The sequence below is a fragment of the Anabrus simplex genome, chromosome 2 (assembly GCF_040414725.1).
Source record: "Anabrus simplex isolate iqAnaSimp1 chromosome 2, ASM4041472v1, whole genome shotgun sequence".
NCBI classification, from domain to species: domain Eukaryota; kingdom Metazoa; phylum Arthropoda; class Insecta; order Orthoptera; family Tettigoniidae; genus Anabrus; species Anabrus simplex.
Genome location: NC_090266.1, coordinates 974,641,372 through 974,662,440, shown reverse-complemented (window position 1 = coordinate 974,662,440; position 21,069 = coordinate 974,641,372). Strand labels below are relative to the sequence as shown.

The window sequence follows — 21,069 nt, the reverse complement described above, 5'->3', positions numbered from 1 at the left end:
TTCTTTTACTCAAATCCAGCTGTGCAACATCACATTCATCTCTTTCAGAATTTTCTGATTCTTCACTGTTGTTTTTCTGTCACACTGTCATACCAAACTGTCTGAAGAAGGAGAAGGAACTCTATGTCAGCAGCTTATAATCCAAATGTACAGATTCATTCAAATAGGATGACCCATGGCTGGCGAATGAAGCACTCTGAAGACATTCCATTTTCTCAAGAATTACTCATCGGATGTTTAAAAAAATGTACATTCCTGAAGTTGGAATGTCTATAACTCTAATGTTATGTATAGAAAACAGTGTAGTTCCATTTAAAAAATCAAAATTAGTACCATTATCTCCATAGACACCTGGGAACAGTATTGCATGTTTGACTGTGAGCCCCTTCGTAATGTTACTGAAAATAGAAACAGATTTTCAATATCTGTATTGGTGTGCAAGTTATTTGAGATGAACATCTTAGCTGGCTCACCCTAAGACACGTGTTTGTATACATACTTTATCTCTTTTTATTTATTCAGCTTGTTTTATACAGAAGTATATAAATGTTAATTAAATTTTTAATGTTATTCAAGATTATTGCTGTCTTTGTCTAGAATCCATTCCCAAGATCCATTGAGTAAAATATTTTGTTCCACAATAAATTTTGTATGTATGTATGTATGTTTAGTCCTCAGCCCGAAGGCTACTTGGATCCTCAACAGCTCCGCCATCAGCTGTCATAGATGGCCTAGGCATCACTGAAGAGGCGTACTAGGGAAATGAGGAGTGAGGTAGTTTTCCATTGCTTTCCTCACCGAGCCAGAAATTGCTATTACATATCAGTCTGCCAAGCCCACTGAAATGCATGCACCAACCGACCCTATGAGCAATATTTTCACACCATTCATAGCAGGGACTGGCTGCAGAAGGAATGGCATTACTAGCATCACTCATACCTCAATCACTTTCATTTTGTCAAAGCCAAGGATAAAGCTGAGACAGATCAATGAAAGTAACAAGATTGCTCTAGCCCATACCAGAAGACATAGTGCACTGTAAACACTAGGTCCTGCCAGCAAAGGCATAAATTTCCTATATGTTTAAATAATGTATTTTTATGTCAACTCATCAAAGACCAAATGATTTGTTCCATCATTTCCTTTAGGATTGAATTTGTTTTATTTAATTTTAATTACTTTGCCTTTTCTTTGATCCACAGTTAGTACACTGTTTTATTTCCTGAAGCACTTGAAAATCCACTAAAAGTTATTTTCATTGAAGCCGGGCAGTAGAGCGCTGGCCTTCTAAGCTCAAGTTGGTGGATTTGATCCGGGCTCAGTCCATTGGTATTTGGTGAGGCTTAAATATGTCAACCTCATGTCGGTAGATTTACCAGCATGTTAAAGAACTTCTGCAGGGCAAAATTCCGGCACCATGCCATCTCCGAAAGCCGTCGAAGTTGTTAGTGGGATGTAAAACCAATAACGTAATTATTATTATTTTCTTTGAAAATAAAAATCCTTCTGTAGCTGGAACAATACTGATAAATTTTAGGATTATTTGATGTCAAATGAAAGTGAACTTTTTGTTATTTCTGCGTGGAAAGTTGTATGTAAAGGGCAGGGCATTATAGATCATTATTAAGTAGTAGTGTATGTGTGTTGCATGAAATTTTAGCGGAAACATTATACACATGAATGTTGATTACTCCACAATATTCCTAATATTAGTTGGTTCTTGTGCATTGTTTTATGATTTTTGTTACAGTATTCATCTCTTAACTTTTGTTAAGTTCTCTCGTTTTGTCTTATGATCTTTCTTTGTGAAATGTGAACAGTACATTCCCAGTTAGTTGGAACAGTGTTCATTTGTAAAGGATCTGCATATATGATGTTCAAATTTCTGCATACAGATAAGTTTTATGGTTTTATTATTTCCTTCTTTTATAGTGAGTCAAGATCCATCTGCCAATCTGAAGACTATCTCATCAGAAACAAGAGATATTCTTGAGGAACTCAATAGAGAATATAAAACTCCAGAAAGAAAGGATGATGGAGAGAAGAAAGTTGCTGACAAATTTAATGCTGTAAGTTCAGACATTTTCTATTCAGTTTCTGATTATATGATGTAAGTTGATTCTAGTGGCAATTATTGTCAGAGTAAATGTTGAAGGGTACAGAATATACAAAGGAGAACAGCTGTATTAACAGCTACATTCTTATAGATTCAGGGTACTCTTTTATAATGGAAAAATTAATAGTTCTGTTCTATAAAATTTCTCTACAGTATATACAGTTTCTTAGGTCATTAAATTATTCAGCTTCTAACCCGTCCACCATTCTGTAATTTTGTAGTACCCTGAATAAATTATATGTAGATATACTGTTAGTTACCATTATGTTTTGTCAAATTTTGGAGTAGAAAACCATTTTTTAATATTTTTTCTGGGAATAAATTACTAATTAATTTCTTCAGTTTTTTAAATTTTGATTATGTGCTGAATATTGTTAAGTACAGTCAGTCCCTGGTATATTGCCGCCCTCACTTGTCACCCATTATGAGCAACAAATAGATATTCCTGGTGAAAATAGAAAAGTAACTACATCGTTATAATGCCATCCCTGCCTACCGCCATCCACCATTGGTAGTACAGGTACAGAACTGTTGTACAGTGTTAAAAGTGTATTTGATATATCACCAACTGTTGATTTAAAATCATACGCAGGAACCCGGTAAATATATCGTCAAATTGAAACATGGTTCTTACCTAATCCTGTAGAAATGTGAACAGGTTGGATGCTACCAACCCTCATTAGTAGCTGATTATCTCGAGTGGCATAGTGCAAGGAATTTACTGTACCTGCTCTGGAAGGGTGATCATGGCATACAGTGAGAATTTCCTTACTGCTTGTCGTTGTGAACTGTTTCTAAAAATAGTTTTTGAACCCTGGACAAACCAATTTGCAGTTAATAATAATGTTAATGTTATTTGTTTTACGTCACACTAACTACTTTTACGGTCTTCGGAGACGCCGAGGTGCCGGAATTTAGTCCCGCAGGAATTTGCAGTTAAAGAGCTTGGCAGCAGCTCACCTTGACCTGTTATAAGCTTCAGTCCTATCTGTGTTATCTGCCTCATGCGCACAAGTTTCTGCGTTCAATAAACAAACATTAAGTGTAAAGAGAGAAGCAAGAAGTGTGTGCTTGTGAAGAACTAAATCCTCCTGCTATTCGGCAGAACATTGCAAACGCCTTTTCGTTGGTGGGGTAGTGGGTGAGACACGACCATAAGTAGGCGAAGTGTTGGAGACATTCTAAGTGAAAAACTTAAATGGACGGATGAAACATCTCTGTCAGGGAAAAAACGGAAAAGTATGAAAAGCTAGAAGCAGCTTTACTTATTTGGACATCGCCAGACTATGCGAAAAACTAAACTGCAACCAATGAGGTCACTGAGAAAGCTTATTGGGGACAAATTAGGCATTACAGACATAGCCTACAGCTATGGTTGACTATTTGTTTTCAAAAAACGCCATGAGCTGATGCAGCATGTGAAGCATGGTGAGACAGCAGAAGTTGTACAGTAGGGGTGTGAAGACTTTTCAGCAATCATTAAAAATGATGGTGCTAGTGATGTGTACAGTATGGATGAAATTGCCTTATTTCATCATAATCAACCTGATAATACAATACCAAATGCTATTGCAAAAAATCCAAGGACAGAATAACCATTGTATTTTGTATCAGTGCCAACGAAAGGTGACAGTGATCGGTAAGTCTGCTAAACCTCGGTGTTTCAAAAATTTTAACCCATCCGCGTACGTTGTGTATAGGAACAATAGAAAGGCATGGATGACCGCTGTCAAATTCGATAAATGGATTAAATATTTCTACAGTAACATGAGAATAAAGATATCTGGATAAAATTTGTGTGTAACATCTGTTAGAGTATTGTACAAATACAAAATACCTACATAGATTAAAGGGGCCGATGACCTTCGATGTTAGGCCCCTTAAAACAACAAGCATCATCATCACATAGATTAAAATTTGATTAATGCTGTTCTAGAAAATCCCTATATAGTATATCACTACGTAGCATAAGTAATTCAATTTAATGCTTTAAAACATGACCACAATTTAATGCCACCCTCCTTACTGTGCCAACTACACTCTGAATGAAGAATGGCGTTGTAACGAGGGATCACTCTTAACTGCTGTATGCTTGATTTATTAGAGAGTTGTACTGTGTATACGAGTACTGTATTTGTGCATGTGTAGACCATGTTACCATAATTAACAGTGGGGTTGAAGGGTAATTAATTATTCTATTCTCCATTAGTATTTGTATTAACTGGTCATTGTGAGTGAAACGTGGGTGGCAAAAGAGTGAGTTATACTTCAAAGTTTAAACTGCAGGTGGTGTGTTATGTGCAAGGTATTGGATCAGCAGGAAGGAAATTTGACGTTAATGATTTTTTAAATTTTGTTTTTTCTAAATAGTGAAAGCCATTTCTCTTCACTTTCAACTTAGTTAATACTGGTATATAACTGTGAGGTTCTTCAGATAACAAAAATCATTTTCTGTTATAATCTTATATTTTATTCTTTTCTTTATTTAGATATTATCTTATTTTCCTCCCGTGTGAACCATGTAACCTTACTATGATGGGCAGGCTTGCGGGTTCCAATGAAGTAGATAGCCGAACCATAGGTGCAACTTCATTGTGGGGGTGTCTGTTGAGAGACAAGACTATCAAATGGTTCATTGAAAAGGGGATAGCAGCCTTTTGGAAGTTACACAGGCAGCAGTCTGAATGATTGGCTGATGTGGCCTTGCAATAATATATACAGTAGAAGTCCGTTACAGTGAGTCCGACTTATTGGCTGAATGGTCAGCGTTGAGGCCTTCGGTTCAGCGTGTCACGGGTTTGATTACCGGCCGGATCGGGGATTTTAGTCGCGCCTGATTAATTCTTCTGGCTCGGGGACTGGGACTCTTCATATTCAGACAACACACTACACTACCAACCACCACAGAAACACGCAATAGTGATTACATCCCTCCATATAGAGTTGGCGTCAGGAAGGGCATCCGGCCGTAAAACAGGTCCAAATCCACATGTGTGACACAGTTCACACCCGCGACCCCACGGATGTGGGAAAAGCAGTAGAAGAAGAAGAAGATGACGATGTACGTTGTAGCGAGTATGGGATAGAACAAGAACCCCGTTGTAACGACAGGTTTTATGTCCCTTCAAAATTCTTATATTAAACTGTAAATTAGCCTTCGGTTATGATAACCCTTTCACTGTGTCTTCCATTATTACGAGAGATTTTAACATGCTTTATTTTCCGTTATCGGTATTTATACACTTAAGCGTAAAAAGCTAGCAAATAAACAATAGATTTTTTTCTGTGTAACTCTGGATGTTCCACGAACTAAAGTACGATAAATATTTGTACATTAGTGTGACCATTTTACACAGGTTATAAAACCTTTCATGAAACGAACGCCAAAAATTGCAGCAGCAGTTCTCTTGCAAACGATTTTATTGGTACCGTTATACTCTCGTTCATATCAAGAATTCGCGCGAGTGACGTTATTTATGTTATTTAGTTATTTCTGTGGCTAAACTAGGGAGTTGAAACATTATTTTGCACCCAGTTTCATTTGCTTTATGCTATCACTGGTGTTGAATCCATAAGTTATTTGAGGTTATGCGCTTTGGGGCAATACCACACAGTGTTTGTGAGTTACTGCCATGCACTGGGTCGCTTCACAGTATTACCCCATCTGAAGAGACTGTTTCACATGCATGTGTTTTAAAGTTATTGTTCTTTTTGATGCAGATGTCACAAAATTACATGAGGATATCGAAAATATCTCAGTGGTCAAGGGAGCAAATGTAGGCTGTAATTCAAGTGATCCGGTTAGTGCATTCTGTGAAAGAAGTAGGACAAGCCTTTGATAGTCTGCAATCCACCCCATGATTGCTAGTTGTTTTACGTCGCACCGACACAGATAGGTCTTACGGCGACGATGGGACAGGAAAGGGCTAGGAGTGGGAAGGAAGCGAAGGTACAGTCCCAGCATTTGCCTGGTGTGAAAATGGGGAAACCACAGAAAACCATTTTCAGGGCTGCCGACAGTGGGGTTCGAACCTACTATCTCCTGAATACTTGATCCTGGCCGCACTTAAGCGACTGCAGCTATCGAGCTTGGTACCCCATGATTGGTCAAAAAGTGGGTTTACAGAAGCTTTAACTCTAGGCAGAAATCCAGTATTTAATAAAGAACAGGAAGATGAATTAGATTATCACAAGTTACCGTTATCAAAACTGTTTTTGGTCTGCACCCATTGAGCTTCGACACTTGGCTTATAACTTTGCAGAAGGCCATAATACAAAGCATAATTTTCATTCTGAGTCCAAACTACATCCAAGGACCGGTTTCATTTACTTTTAAAATGCAGTTCACAAACTGGTTTGAAGAAACCAAAAGGTATGAGCATCAAGAGAGATTACAGCTTTTAACAATGAGGAAGTTGGGCACTACCTGTCAAATGTTATTACTGTGCTAGATAAACACAAATTCAAGGAAAACAGAATGTTTATCATGGAAGAAACAGGCATTTCCAACATGCACAACCTGGGAGCAGACTGGAACCTAAGAGTCAAAAGCAAGTTGACTCAGCTATTTCATAGACGTTACTGTAGTCTGCGCAGTAAATGCCTGTGTTATCTTCATTCCACCCATGATAATTTTTCCTAGGAAATTCAATTTTTCTCCAGCTGCAGAAAGGTGGGCATTATTGGGGCATTTTATAGATGCTCCTCCCCCCGTGGGTGGGGGACACAGGCGAAGAATACACCCACAGTATCCCCTGCCTGTCGTAAGAAGCGACTTTATGGGGCAACCAAGGGATGATAGAATTACAACCATGCGACTACTTGTAATTAGTACCACCATGCAGGGAACACCATGGGTCGCCTTTACTTGTGCGTTGTACCACTATGTTAGGTACACAATAGGTTTGTGATTAGTAGCGACCGTGTGTGAATCAGGGTGGGTTTTACAGTACCTGTGATTAGTACCACTATATGAGCGACACCATGGGTCTTCTTTGCCTATGATTAGTACCCACTGTATGAGAAACACCATGGGATAGGACGAGTCCCTGTGATTAGTACACCTAAGTGAGGAACACCATAGGTTTGCGTTGCCTGTAAATACTATAATGTTATCATCTATTGCCTGTAAATTGTGCCACAAGGTGAGAAACACCATCTGTCTGTGTTATATGTGCGTATTACATTACCTGTGAGTAGTACCATAATGTGTGGAATACCGCGAGTCTACACTATTTTTGATTAGTACCGCAACATGACAAATACACTATGTGATCAAAAGTATCCGGACACCTAGCTGAACATGACTTACAAGTTCGTGGCGCCCTCCATCGGTAATGCTGGAATTCAGTATGGTGTTGGCCCACCCTTAGCCTTGATGACAGCTTCCACTCTCGCAGGCATACGTTCAATCAGGTGCTGGAAGGTTGCCTGGGGAATGGCAGCCCGTTTTTCATGTAGCGCTGCACTGAGGAGAGGTAGCGATGTTGGTTGGTGAGGCCTGGCACGAAGTCGCGTTCCAAAACATCCCAAAGGTGTTCTGTAGGATTCTGGTTGGGCCTCTGTGCAGGCCAGTCCATGACAGGGATGTTAGTGTCGTGTAACCACTCCGCCACAGGCCGTGCATTATGAACAGGTGCTCGATCGTGTTGAAAGATGCCGTCGCCATCCCCGAAGTGTTCTTCAACAGTGGGAAACAAGAAGGTGCTTAAAACATCAATGTAGGCCTGTGCTGTGATAGTGCCACGCAAAACAACAAGGGGTGCAAGCCCTCTCCATGAAAAGCATGACCACACCATAGCACCACCGCCTCCAAATTTTACTATTGGCACTACACATGCTGGCAGATGACGTTCACCAGCATTCGCCATACCCACACCCTGCCATCGGACCGCCACATTGTGTACCGTGATTCGTCACTCCACACAACGTTTTTCCGCTGTTCAATCGTCCAATGTTTATGCTCGTTACACCAAGTGAGGCGTCGTTTGGCATTGACCTCCGTGATGTGTGGCTTATGGGCAGCCGCTCGACCATGAAATCCAAGTTTTTTCCCCTCACGCCGAACTGTCATAGTACTTGGAGTGGATCCTGATGCAGTTTGGAATTCCTGTGTGATGGTCTGGATAGATGCCTGCCTATAAAACTTTACAACCCTCTTCAACTGTCAGCGGTCTCTGTCAGTCAACAGATGAAGTCGGCATGTACACTTTTGTGCTGTACATATCCCTTCACGTTTCCACTTCACTATCACATCAGACCTAGGGATGTTTAGGAGTGTGAAAATCTCGCGTACAGACTTCTGACACAAGTGACACCCTATCACCTGACCACGTTCGAAGTCCGTGAGTTCCGCGGATCGCCCCATTCTGCTCTTTCACGATGTCTAATGACTACTGAGGTCGCTGCTATGGAGTACCTGGCAGTAGGTGGCAGCACAATGCACCTAAGATGAAAAACGTATGTTTTTGGGGGTGTCCGGATACTTTTGATCACTTAGTGTACCATGGTTTTACTTTCCTAGCGATAAGTACCATTATGAGGGGCCGATAACCTGGATTTTGGACCCTTTTAGACTACAAGCATCATCGATTCAGGATTGTGCTTTAGAAGCAGTCCCTTGGTCAGTAATGCTAGTTTCTGGGAATGTGGGGCATTGCAGGTCGGATCCACTGATTGTTTTAAATTCATATCCATCCATTCATTCTTCGTCATCACATTTTGAATTTTGGTCTGTGGATGATTTTGGACTTTTAAATTGTCATTACATTTCGTCCCGTTTCGTACAATTAGGGGCTGATAACCTAGATGTTAGGTCCCTTTAAACAACAAGTATCATCATCATCATCATCATCATCATCATCATCATCATCATCATATACATGCTGCAAAAACTGATGGATCAATGAAGAATTATTTTTCGAATGGCTCGAACACTTTGACACACACGGGAAGGCAGCTGTTGATGATCCAGCACTACTGACATTAAATAACTGTGCTAGACATATTTCATTGAGAACACATGATTGTTATAAGGAAAAGCGAATTCTTATCGTATCCATCCCTCCTCACACGTCCCCCTGACTGCAGCCACTAGACTTGACATTTTATGGCTCGTTCAAAAAATTCTTTCAATCAAGATTGTGATCTGTATTTGAAGAATGTGAAGACTCATATATGTGAGAAGATAACTCTATAAACTCAGAAATATTCAACAGAGCTTACCTCATAGTTGCAACTATGAAAAAAGGTATCTCTGGATGTAGAGCACCCTGTCTTTGTATGCTGAACCCGGACAAGTTTCTGAACAAGATTTTGTGCCTGCACTCGAAACCACTCCTGATACAGTTGTATTCAGGAACTTCAGAAGGCACTCCTTTGATAACTCTACCACAGCAGGAGCCCGAACCTGGACCATCACATGAGCTTCATTCACCACAATCTCCGACAAGGTAATCACCAGTATAAATGGTCCGTTATTGGACATTATAACCAGGAATGAGTTAGCTGGAAAATGTATAATGTCCAGTAACAGACCATTTATATTTTTATTATAAATTTACTCATTCGGGACAAATATTTTGGTTTCCGTATGGGAATCAACATCTATATCAAAGTTACCACCTCCGTGACTGGTTGAAAAGTGGATCTACAGAAGTAGCAGATGTTCTTCCTATTTCCCAAAGCGTTCCAATATCATTTGGTAAGTCAGGAAAAAGGTAAAAACAACTTTCATAAATATTGACCAGCAGTCCTGTTAAGAAAAAGTTACTAGAATATGAATTCAAAACAAAAGCAGAGCTCATCTGATTGAATGAAAAATAAATTAGATATCTCAAAGAAAATAATTAAGGAAAGAAAATTGTGTCCAAAGCCCAAGAGGAGATGCAGAAGAAAGTTATGTTTGGACGAGTCAGATGAAATTGATGAAAGGAAAATGTGTTGTGACGATGATTATGATGAATTAGATGAAGTTAATTCCATTGATGTTAACGTGTGCTTAGTTTGTGGCGAATACAGACAGGTTAAGGAGCTGTGATATCACTGTGTATTTTGCTCTTTGTGGTCACATGTGGAATGCAGTGGCTGGTATTTACCTGAAAATTACACATGGCTAAATGGTTAGCATGCTGGCCTTTGGTCACAGGGGTCCCGGGTTAGATTCCCGGCAGGGTCGGGAATTTTAACCACCATTGGTTAATTTCTCTGGCACGGGGGCTGGGTGTATGTGTCATCTTCATCATCATCATTTCATCCTCATCATGACGTGCAGGTCACCTACGGGCATCAAATCGAAAGACCTGCACCTGGCGAGCCGAACATGTCCACGGACACTCCCGGCAATAAAAGCCATACGCCATTTCATTTCATTTCATTTCATTTCATTAATGGGGAGAAGAAGAAGAAACAGGAAAATAATTGTGTGGTTTCAACATATTAACTTTCTTGTTTAACATTACCAGTTTCCTTCTAAGTGCAGATAAATTATGTACAGTCACATTAATAAAGTTGTAATATGTGCCAGTGCGTTTTCAGTAAACATTTTTTAAATGATGAAGTGGTATTTTGATAATAATTCATGGTTTTGTAATTGTTGTATTTTTGGAGCTTTTACTTTTTTGCTATTAGTGTATATGTCTCATAAATGAATATTTTAGTGATTAGGAACATTTTGTCATAAATTCCAAACTGTGATGCCCTGTTTCCTTCTGAACAGTATTACCCCACTCTCTGCACTGTTTTACCCGATGAATGGAGGAATTCCATGCAAAGGTACCTTTGATTATTTCTTCAATTATTGGTATCATGTTGGTTTTATTCCAAAAAAGCAGTGGATCATTTATAGGTAAGACCTTGTACTTATCAAACAAAACTGATGTCACCTGTACAGACTTCAGGCACTGTTGACATACAGTATTTCCTTAGATGTGCGGTATTCCCCCTCCTTCCTGTGTATCAACAATACGCAAATTCCATATGACTGAAAGAAAGTAACTGTAGTCCCAATTTCTTTTTAAAGTGGGGAACAGACTGCTAATGGTCAGCTATAGGTCCATTAGCTGTACGTCCATTGTATGTAAACAAATGGAACTATTATTTCAGAATATCTAACCAGCAACATGGTTTCAGAAAAGGATTCTTTTGTAAGAGCCAGATATTTTTGCTCTTTCGTGATATTAGCGAATCACTAAACAAAGGTCTGCAAGTTGATACTAATGTAATTGATTTTGCTACTGTCACAGTCTCTAAACCAATGTACAAGCAATCACTGACTGACTATATTGCATTCTTAATAATATGTGCACACATCTTCTGCCTAGCAGTTCTCTCTCCAAAGATGTGTTTAATTTTCTGAATGGGTTATTTGTCCATTTCTTTCAACTCCACTAAAATTGTTGTTTGTATTATCACCATGGAAAGCAGTAACCTTACTTGTGAGATTATTTTCAAACAGCACTTCACTTACGTACTTCACCACAATGTCCTAGTTTCTCCTGGCTGCAATTTTAGATCAAACAATTTCATTTCCACACCACTGTATGGTCGATAAAATCGAACAAGAATGAGGAAATAATTTTGCATGTCTGTTATTTGAAGGATCTGTTAATATGGAAAAGGAATTGAGGGCATTGGTTCAAAAACCAGCTAAGTCCAATTTTGGTCATTAACGAGGTAGAACATGCATAATATATTACATCATGATGTGCATGTTTTGTTGCATGAACCTGACTTGTATGGACTTATCAATCCCATGTTTAAAGAAAATCTGAAGATAAGACAGAATGAGAATTTTAAAATTTCTCAGTAGAGTTCTGATGAAAAAACACACTTTTAAGGTTAGTAATAATCAACAGGCAACCGTTATGTATGAGTTTACACCTCTGAAAAAGAAAACAAGTGCTGATCTTGTCATTCCAGAGGAACTAAACTTACTGTATAATGGGATTTTACCTGTGAAGAAAGCTAAATATGTTATAAAAATGGCAACAAAGTACATTGCGTCAATAGACTTGAATTTCTATTACAAACTCTGTCATATTTCTCGAGAAAATGCAAATGAAGAAAGTGAAAATATTTCAGGAGAGTTAAAGTGAGACAGTAAGATCAATGACATAGTGAGACTAGTAATTACTTGATTTAATATGTGTTCATTTTTTTTACAACTGTTTGTTCTTATGCTCCTTGTACTGTAGAGTACCATATTGAAAATATATTGTGAAGTGGGCGATTGTTTATTTAATTAAATGAAACTATGGTCTGTATAAATGCATATTTTGTTGTTCGCATACTATGCACCAAATCACTATTGACCCCGCTTGAATCTTATGGATACAAAACAAATTTTAGAGTATTGGTGAGAAAAAAAAAGGACAAGCCCAATTACAAATGTAATATATTTCTTACAGGAGACACATACTTCTTTCTAGTTCCTTTCCTAGTATAGTGTGCAAGGTATATAGAAATCAATCAGTGCAATTGGTTTTCAAAAATTACAATTCTCAAGAAGTGTTTCTTTGGACGTGCCTTGTTTTTGCACCAATGCCCTCGATTGCCTCTCCTAATTGCTGCTTTACTTTTTTGCATAGAAAGAGGTAAAACACTTCCGTAACCATGGCCTCACATTTAATGTGTGTGCATGAAAATTGGTGCTCAAAACATGCTTGAATTATTTTCGAGGAACAGTCATTTCCACGGCAACTTCAATTTTCTTTAATTGTATTATAAGGCCCAAGCTCCTTCTTATGCAGGAATTTCAACATCTAGTCATTTCCATGGAAACTTTAATTTTCTTTAATCATATGATAGGCCCAAACTCCTTATGTAGGAATTTGAAGATCTCTGGATGTTGGTACAGTATTTTTAAATAAGTGAGTCAATTTTTTCGAAGAACTTGGACTTATTTTATCAGATTTATGGTGTACAGATGCTAAATGTTTTTTTGTGCTGCTAGCATCATGATGTGCGACACTGAAAGTTCCCTTACATGTTTCACACGATACATCACTCTTCGAGTTTGAATTTATCTTTTTGATAAATGGATATTTTCCGTGCAAGTCAAGTTGAAAGTACTTTTCCATTGGGCATTGTTCTTTCTGGTTTTGCATGCAAGGCACATTTAATAATGTTGATGGTTGTAATGAGCATGGTGTGGTAGCTAACTGACCAGATGATGTTAACGGAAGTCTGAAATAGAACCTAAGAATTTGAGGTGTGCAGAAATGTTGCCAACTTGAATTTGTGAAAATTCTTAGTCTCTGTGACTGAAGACCACAAACATAATGTGATAAGCTTGCAGCATTTGTACAGACTAGTAGTGAATGTATGAAACAGTTCTCACTCTTTTGCCGTGTTATGAAAATACGATCTTTGAAGTTTACATTCTGCAGAGGAAAATATTTTGGCATCCTGCTATCTTCTCAAATTTTAGGAGGACAGACACCACAAAAGTGGGTTTGTCCTCCCAAGGAGGATGTGTGGTCAGCCTATAATTTATGATCCATTAAAATGATTTTGCAGGATTGCAGTTGAACCCTGTAATGCAGTGGTGTTAGGTTAGAGTATCTTTCAGAGATTAATTCATGTTGAAAATTATGAATTGTATTAGTGAATATTTTACTTTCAGGCACATTATTCAACTGGTGCTGTAGCAGCAGGTTTTACTTCTACTTCCTGTGCACCACTCACTGAACATGAGGCCGCTATAATTGATGAAGATTTGGTTCGTTATGAGCGAGTGAAGAAGAAAGGTATAATCAGTTCATTTTCCTGTATTTATAACTACTTTAAGCATTTTCATTATAGGCTAATACTCAAGCTAGGGAAGGAAAAATGACTAAACCTAGACACATTCTTTATACAATTTTTAGGGCCTTTTACAGGGGGGGAATGATTGTTGTATATGTCCACAAAAATGCATTAGTGAAAGTCAACACCATGCTTGATTTCTGACAAAAGAGTAGCGTTACAAAAATATTGCAAAGTTTGGATTGGGAAGACTTGGGAGAAAGGAGACGAGCTGCTCGACTAAGTGGTAAGTACCAATATAAATATACACCATGTATTACAACATCTATATAATACAAAGATCGATACCAGATATTGGCTAGGTTAGAATAATAGAATATAAAACTAGAGAAAATAATTCATGAATCACAGCTACCACATACTACTCTCTCCCCAGTGACAGCATGGATAAATCTACTTGGGAAGTGCAGTGTGCAACCAGAATGTGTAATCCGCTTGCTGGTGTGATGGCTATATCCAGGGTTGATCATACAGCTGGGTTGCACTGGCGTTGAAGACTTGGGTGGTATAGGTTTCACGTTATGCAGTAGGAAGGCTGGTTTAAGTCTGTCGATGGAGACTGTCTGTTGACCATGAGGCATTTGCAGAGTGAAGTTCTTTTCAGAACTTTAAGATACGGTCCATTGTAAATGGGTTGGAGAGGTTTTCTAACTGCATCTTGTGTGTTGAATACATGAGAAGTTGTCATAAGTCCTGGGTGGATGAAGATAGATTTTGCAGAGTTATGTCAAATGTTGATTGGCTTCAGTGAGGCCATGTGCTGCCTCAGGTTGAAGACAAATGAAGGAATGTCGCAGGCCAGTGGTGTTAAATCAAAGAAATCAGCTGGAAGTTTGATTGTAACACCGAGAGTCATTTCTGCTAGAGTGACATTGTATTCTGGAATCACATATGCACGGAGGCCAAAGAAGATGGTAAGTAAGTTGTTGACCCAGTCATCTGAGGGGTGAGTTCTTAAGGCAGCCTTGAGATTGCAATGCCAGCATTCGACTTTCCCATTGGAAGTGGGATGGTGAGCAGTAGTTTTTGTATAATGTATTCCCAAAGCTCTTGTGAGGTGAGCGAACAACTGGCAGTTGAACTGTCATCCTCTGTCGGTGGTGATGAATTTAGGGACATCGAAACGTGCAATCCATGATGACAAGAGAGTACTAGCAACAGTTTCTGCAGTAATGTCCTTTAGCGGTACTGCTTCTGGCCGTGTGAATCTATCATTGTAAGTAGGCATGTGAAGACTTGAGAACAAGGTAGCGGTCCTATTATGTCCACATGAATGTGAGAGAAGCAATCACCGACTTGACTGAAAGTTCCAATAGTGCTACAGTTGAACCTCCGATATCTTGAATCACCTCGGGAGCTAAATTTTATTTTGCATTATCGAGTAGAGTATATAATGTTTTTGAGCATGTATTGCACATAATTGAGTCATATGTATCTACGGACTTATACTGAATACATTATTTTTAACAGTATTTAAAAATATACAAACTCTATTTTATGGCATCACTTTAATTATAACCTTTATTACAGAAACTTTCTAGAAGACAGGATACAGTAGATACAGTAGAGAAACAAGAAACATACCTCCGTTAACACCTTTGGAATCATCCGTTGTCTCTTCTGTTTTTGTTTTTTTTACTGTTAACCTTCTTTTCTTCCACATACTTTGCAACAACATTTATTGCTGAGAACACTATAATTTACATTCAACTAACACTGTATGTATGATTGAAGAATAGTCACTGCACTTAACGCCTAGTCTGCTGATGGTATAGGAGAAGACAGCTCCAACACTTCTTGTTGGGAATCTTCTTCTTCAGCGTGATGATATCTATAGGAGGCTCAGCAACTATAACGTCTGAGTCCACATTTATGTAAACCTCAAAATCAGCTTCGCAGTTAACAAGCTGCTGATACACCACCCACTCTTCAGGAACGAGAGTCACTTCTTCCTCTTCGTGTTCTGAAGCTCGTGAGTCACTTTTAAAAAATCCTGCTTTGTGGAAGCAGTATACAATTGTTTCCTGCTTCACATCAGCCCACAGTTTACTCAGTATTGTTACCGACTGTAGTAGATTAATGTCCGTTAATGACTCCTCGGATTCAGTTCCTCTAAGAATTCTCTGAACAACCCTCTTCCTATTGAAATGCTTCGAGTTTTTAATCACACCTTGGTCAGTGGCCTGTAGTATGGATTTAAGTTCAGTGGTAAGAAGACCACGCACACTGCCTTTAATTCCTGAACGAGCATGTTGGGATGAGCAGGGCAGTTGTCTACGAAAAGGAGGAATTTCCTCCCTTCACGTTGAAACTTCTCGTCAATACCACGTAGCCGAGATACGTAAATGGTGCTTGTCATCTACGACTTTGGGGTTGCTTTCATACATGACCGATAATTAATTCACACCTGAGAAACAGTGAGGCTTCGCAGATTTTCCGATCACTAGAAGTTTTAGTTTTTCGGTTCCCTTTGTATTAGTTCCCAGCATCACTGTAACCTTTTCTTTACTTATTAACTGTTCCTCACAAAACACAAATGCCATATTGCACAGTTAATGTTGTACAAATATTGAGTTACAGGGAATTTCTTGCTTCAACGGAGCAAATGTTTTCTTCGAGAAATCAAGAAATGCGTGTAACCGAATTTCAAGTGATAGAGAAATAAATACGCGTGAAGAATAGAACAAATGGCTGGGAAATTTAAGTTACTTTAAGATACTGAAAATTCTAATCATGGAGGTTCGAGATATCGAAGTTTGACTGTATTTGTGTGTTTGAAAACTTTTGCTCTTTGACAAGGAATTCACGTTTTTGCCCACAGTTTTACATTTTGTTTCATTGAAGGCCAAACAAAGAGCTGGTGTATTAAATCTACTGTTTCTTTGATGCAGGGGTGAGTTAAGCCATGCAATGTGTGGAAAACCTTTTCTCTGCAGGATGGCAGGATGTAAGGTCTGAATTTCTCTGTAGAATTATTACAAACCAACGTAGATCCATCAGATAAAACCATGGTGGGGAATTTCAATGAACAGGATTCTGTTTTTTAAGATTTTCCAATTCTGTATCATTCTGTTGTGACTTATCTATATCTTTGTATGAAATACTTATTGGCAACATAATATCTGCAATCCTAGTGCATATGTCAGCAGGGATATTCTCTCCACCTGGGAGATATCTAATATTCGTAGTGAACTGTGCAAGAAAATCAAGGTGTCGCTGTTGTCTAGGTGTTGCTTTGTCCAAGTATTGTTTGAAAGCAGACGATAATGGTTTATGCTGTTAAAATATTGTGAACTGCCTGCCCTCTAGCAGATATCTGAAATGTTTCACAGCAGAATAGGCAGCTAACATTTCGTGATCGTAGGTGCTATAAATGCGTTGCGTGTCTGAGAGAGACTTGGAAAAGAATGCGAGTGGTTCTGGTGTTTCTCCGCTCAGCTGCTGTAGTGAGGCTCCTATGGCGTAATCCGAAGCATTGACCATTAAGATTAAGGGCAGATCAGGTGATGGGTGAGCAAGCAGAGTTGCATTAGCTAGCTCTTCTTTCAACTTGGTGAACGATGCATCTGCTATGTGATTCCATGTAATTGGACGGTCATTCTTCTTCTCCTTCTTCTCCTCCTCCCCTCCTCCTCCTTCTTCTTCTTCTTCTTCTTCTACTTCTTCTTCTTCTTCGCGGTTTTGCACAGGTCAAGTAAGGATTGTTGAGTTTCTCTAGTGTGTGGTAAAGAGTATCAGTAGAAATTCACAAGTCCCAAAGATTGTTGAAGTTCTGCTACTGGTGTAGGACGTGGGAAGTCTTTGATGACCTGTACTCTGTCCACTAGAGGTGAAACTCCTCGGTTTGACACTAGGTAACCCAGACATGAAATTCCTTTTTCACCAAAAAAGCACTTTCTTACATTGATATTAAAGCGATGTTCATCTAGGCGTTCAAAAAGTTGTTGTGCGTGGACCATATGTTCGTCGTCTGATGACAATGCTATCAGGATGCCATCAAGATAAGAATAAGCAAAAGGCAAATCCGACAGAACACCATGAATATAATGCTGAAATGTTTGTGCTGCATTGCATAGTCCAAATGGCATTTTCAAACATTCAAAAAGACCAAGTGAGGTAATGACGGCTGTCTTTAGGATGTCTTCTGGTGCAACAGGAATAAGCTCTAATGAGGTTGATTTTGGAGAATATGGTTTTGTTTGAGAGTGGACTGTTGAAATCCCGTAGATGAGGAATTGGGTACCGATTGGGTACTGTGATGCCATTGAATGCACGATAATCCCCACAAGGGCGCCAGGTTCCATCTCTGGAGCAGGAGGACTGGAGCAGCAGCTTTTAGAAGGTTGAGATATACCGAGGTTGATATCTGTTGGAATTCCAATTTTGCTTGGGCCACTTTATCATGTCAGGGTCACTAGATGTAGTTTTTGGTTTTTAAATATACAGTATTTATTACCACAACTACATAGTACAAAGATCAATACCAGATGTTCGCTAGGTTAGAACAAAAGAATATAAAACTCGGAGAAAATATGGAACAAACAACACTAGTCAAGGAGTTTAATAGTTCATGAATCACTGGTCACCACAGCTGTGTGTATTTATGATTCTTTGTGCATGGCTGGCTATTTCCTACTGTAAAGAAGAATTATTTATGTTTGTAATGTTCATTGTTTTAGAAAGGGGATTATTTCTACCACCACACTTTAACTTTGCTACAGATACAAGAACTTGAAATGAAATTACTGTATAAATAGAAGCTTACCATGCTATTTTCTTCATCATCACTTTCATTCTCCTCCTCCATAATGCTGCTTCCTTTAAGTTGCTCTTCTTGGTCTCTCAAACAATCTATATTGAAGTGTCATAAGAAAGGTACATACACATCATCACTTCCAGAGCTGCTTTTCTTACTGTCCTTAAGTTTCTTCAATTGCGTGTGGTAAACTGTTCTAAGTCCATTAATCTTCGTCCGAACCATTTCCCTGGTAGCGTCCATGTCAGTTTCATTTTAGCTTCTCCACAAACACATCATAACGAGCGTTTTTCAAGTTACGATTTTTGTAGACATCACTTTTCACTTGCCACAACTTCGGAAGAAAGTGATATGCATGAATGTAATCCCTCCAGAATTCTCTGTTGGAAGTAGTCAGTGCCATAATAGCTCTATGAGAGTTCTACCTCGACTGTGGACGTTTATGTAACACTTGTCAAACCCATCCATACACGCTGCCAACAGTTGCGTAATGCGTGTTCCACAAATTATTTCAGACAAGTTTGAATTTACATCACAGCTTTCAAACAGTTGCACAACATTCCAAACAGTCTCCGTTGCACAAATTGTTTTATCGTATATGGGCCCCTTAACAAATTTCTGAACAGAACATGAAAATATGTGCATATTCAGACACACAAGTATGAATAGTATTTTTACTTACATTAATACAGTCCTGTAATTGAAATGTACCTATACTGTTTGCACTGTTTAAGCAATGTTAGAAATTATAGTATTATAGTCTAGCTATTAATAGACCACGTTATGTGAAAGATAATGTTCTGCTTGATCAGAGAAAAAAGTATAATAGCACTTGCCAAGTCGTCGAGTTGTACAGAATGGCAAGTTAGCAGCAGTTGAGTTAGCAGGATTCTACTGTACAACTTAATTGTGTGCAGATTCACCAGATGTGCATTTAATCCCACTTAGGCATTCAAATAGAGGCAAGGAACAAAACATGACTTGTCATAAACATCTGAATCCTACACATCACTTACCAATATGTGTGTGTTACATTAGTCTGCACCACAATTTACAACAGGATTATGTACACATCTCTTGTTACTGTCTGGAAAGATTTGGATGTCCAAGCCAATTGGTTGTGCGGTTGTGGTTGCGTAGCTGTGGGTTTTCGTTCGGGAGATGGTGGGTTCAAATCCCATCATTGGCAGCCCTGGGGTTGGTTTTCTGTGTGGTTTCCATTTTCACACCAGACAAATCCTGGGGCTGTACCTTTATTAAGCCCATGGCTGCTACCTTCCTAATCCTAGCCCTTTTCCATCCTTGCATCACTGGAAACATTAAGTATGTTAGTGTGACGTTAAACCAGTAACAAAAAGAAAGAAGAAAAAATGTAGATGTACCTGCGTATGTAGGAGTTGAAATGATAATCGGAAGGATCTACGACAGAAATATTGATCACTGGCAGATCCTTATAGCATAACATGTTGTCTTCAGTTACAGCAGTTGTAAGCACTGGATCTCGGTTCATGGGAATGACAATACACTTATCATCTGGAATTCTACATTCATTCATTCATTCATTCATTCATTCATTCATTCATTCATTCATTCATTCATTCATTCATTCATAGACCTATATTAATGAATAAAATAAAAAATCAGATGGCTGAACTTGATTTAATGATAATACATACCTATCATAACATCATTTGAGCCTTCATTGGTCCTTCTAGCATCAAGTGCCAGATGCACCAGCTTCTTTCCTGTACTATACATTGTGCAGAACTGAAGGCTGATTGATAGTTTATGGCTGTCGGAAATAGCAAAATTTCATTATTGTTTGAGACCTTGTGGTAATACTTAGAAGATGCTTTGGCGCATTTGCTAATAATGTGCTGAAGGTGCAATTCGTTTGTTGAAGAAGCGCTATGTGGAGATGTTTTTTACATAGTGGATTAGAAGATCAGTTCTGGCTGTGTTGTACAGTACATCAGTGGCATGCTGTGAACACAAACGTTACCCCAGCTACAAAAATTAAGGAAAATAAATAATCTCAGCCCCACCACTCTCCCTAAAGCGAACATTACTATTTTATAAATTCATTTGATAACTAAGTGGAAATATAACAAGCAAGCAGGTCAGACAATAAATAAGTAAATAATTAAATGAATAAGACAATTTGGGTATAACAGATCTTATGAAATTATAACTCATTTCAACTCAGTTTTAACCACATGTTCACACATATTTCCAAATTGGTATTCACGGCAGTGACAGCACCATCATAACTTGAATACAGCAGATTTTAAACAATGAACTTCCTGTTTCACCCGCTGACACTTCGTAATAGTAAAGTCATGTTTTTCACAGAAAAATACTGGGACCCATTTTTTGTTCTTTCTTTACGTGA

The 21,069-nt window shown here is 38.6% G+C and overlaps 1 protein-coding gene across 4 annotated transcripts in view; it reads left to right on the top strand.

Moving 5' to 3' along the window:
* Window positions 1-21,069, top strand: part of LOC136864585 (RING-type E3 ubiquitin-protein ligase PPIL2) — a 308,814-nt gene that overhangs the window by 110,540 nt on the left and 177,205 nt on the right. For all 4 annotated transcript variants that reach the window (XM_067141780.2, XM_067141779.2, XM_067141781.2 and 1 more), the window contains exons 5-6: window positions 1,933-2,069; window positions 13,740-13,863. In XM_067141780.2, coding sequence (XP_066997881.1) covers window positions 1,933-2,069; window positions 13,740-13,863 — 261 coding nt within the window. The remainder of the gene's footprint in view (window positions 1-1,932; window positions 2,070-13,739; window positions 13,864-21,069) is intronic.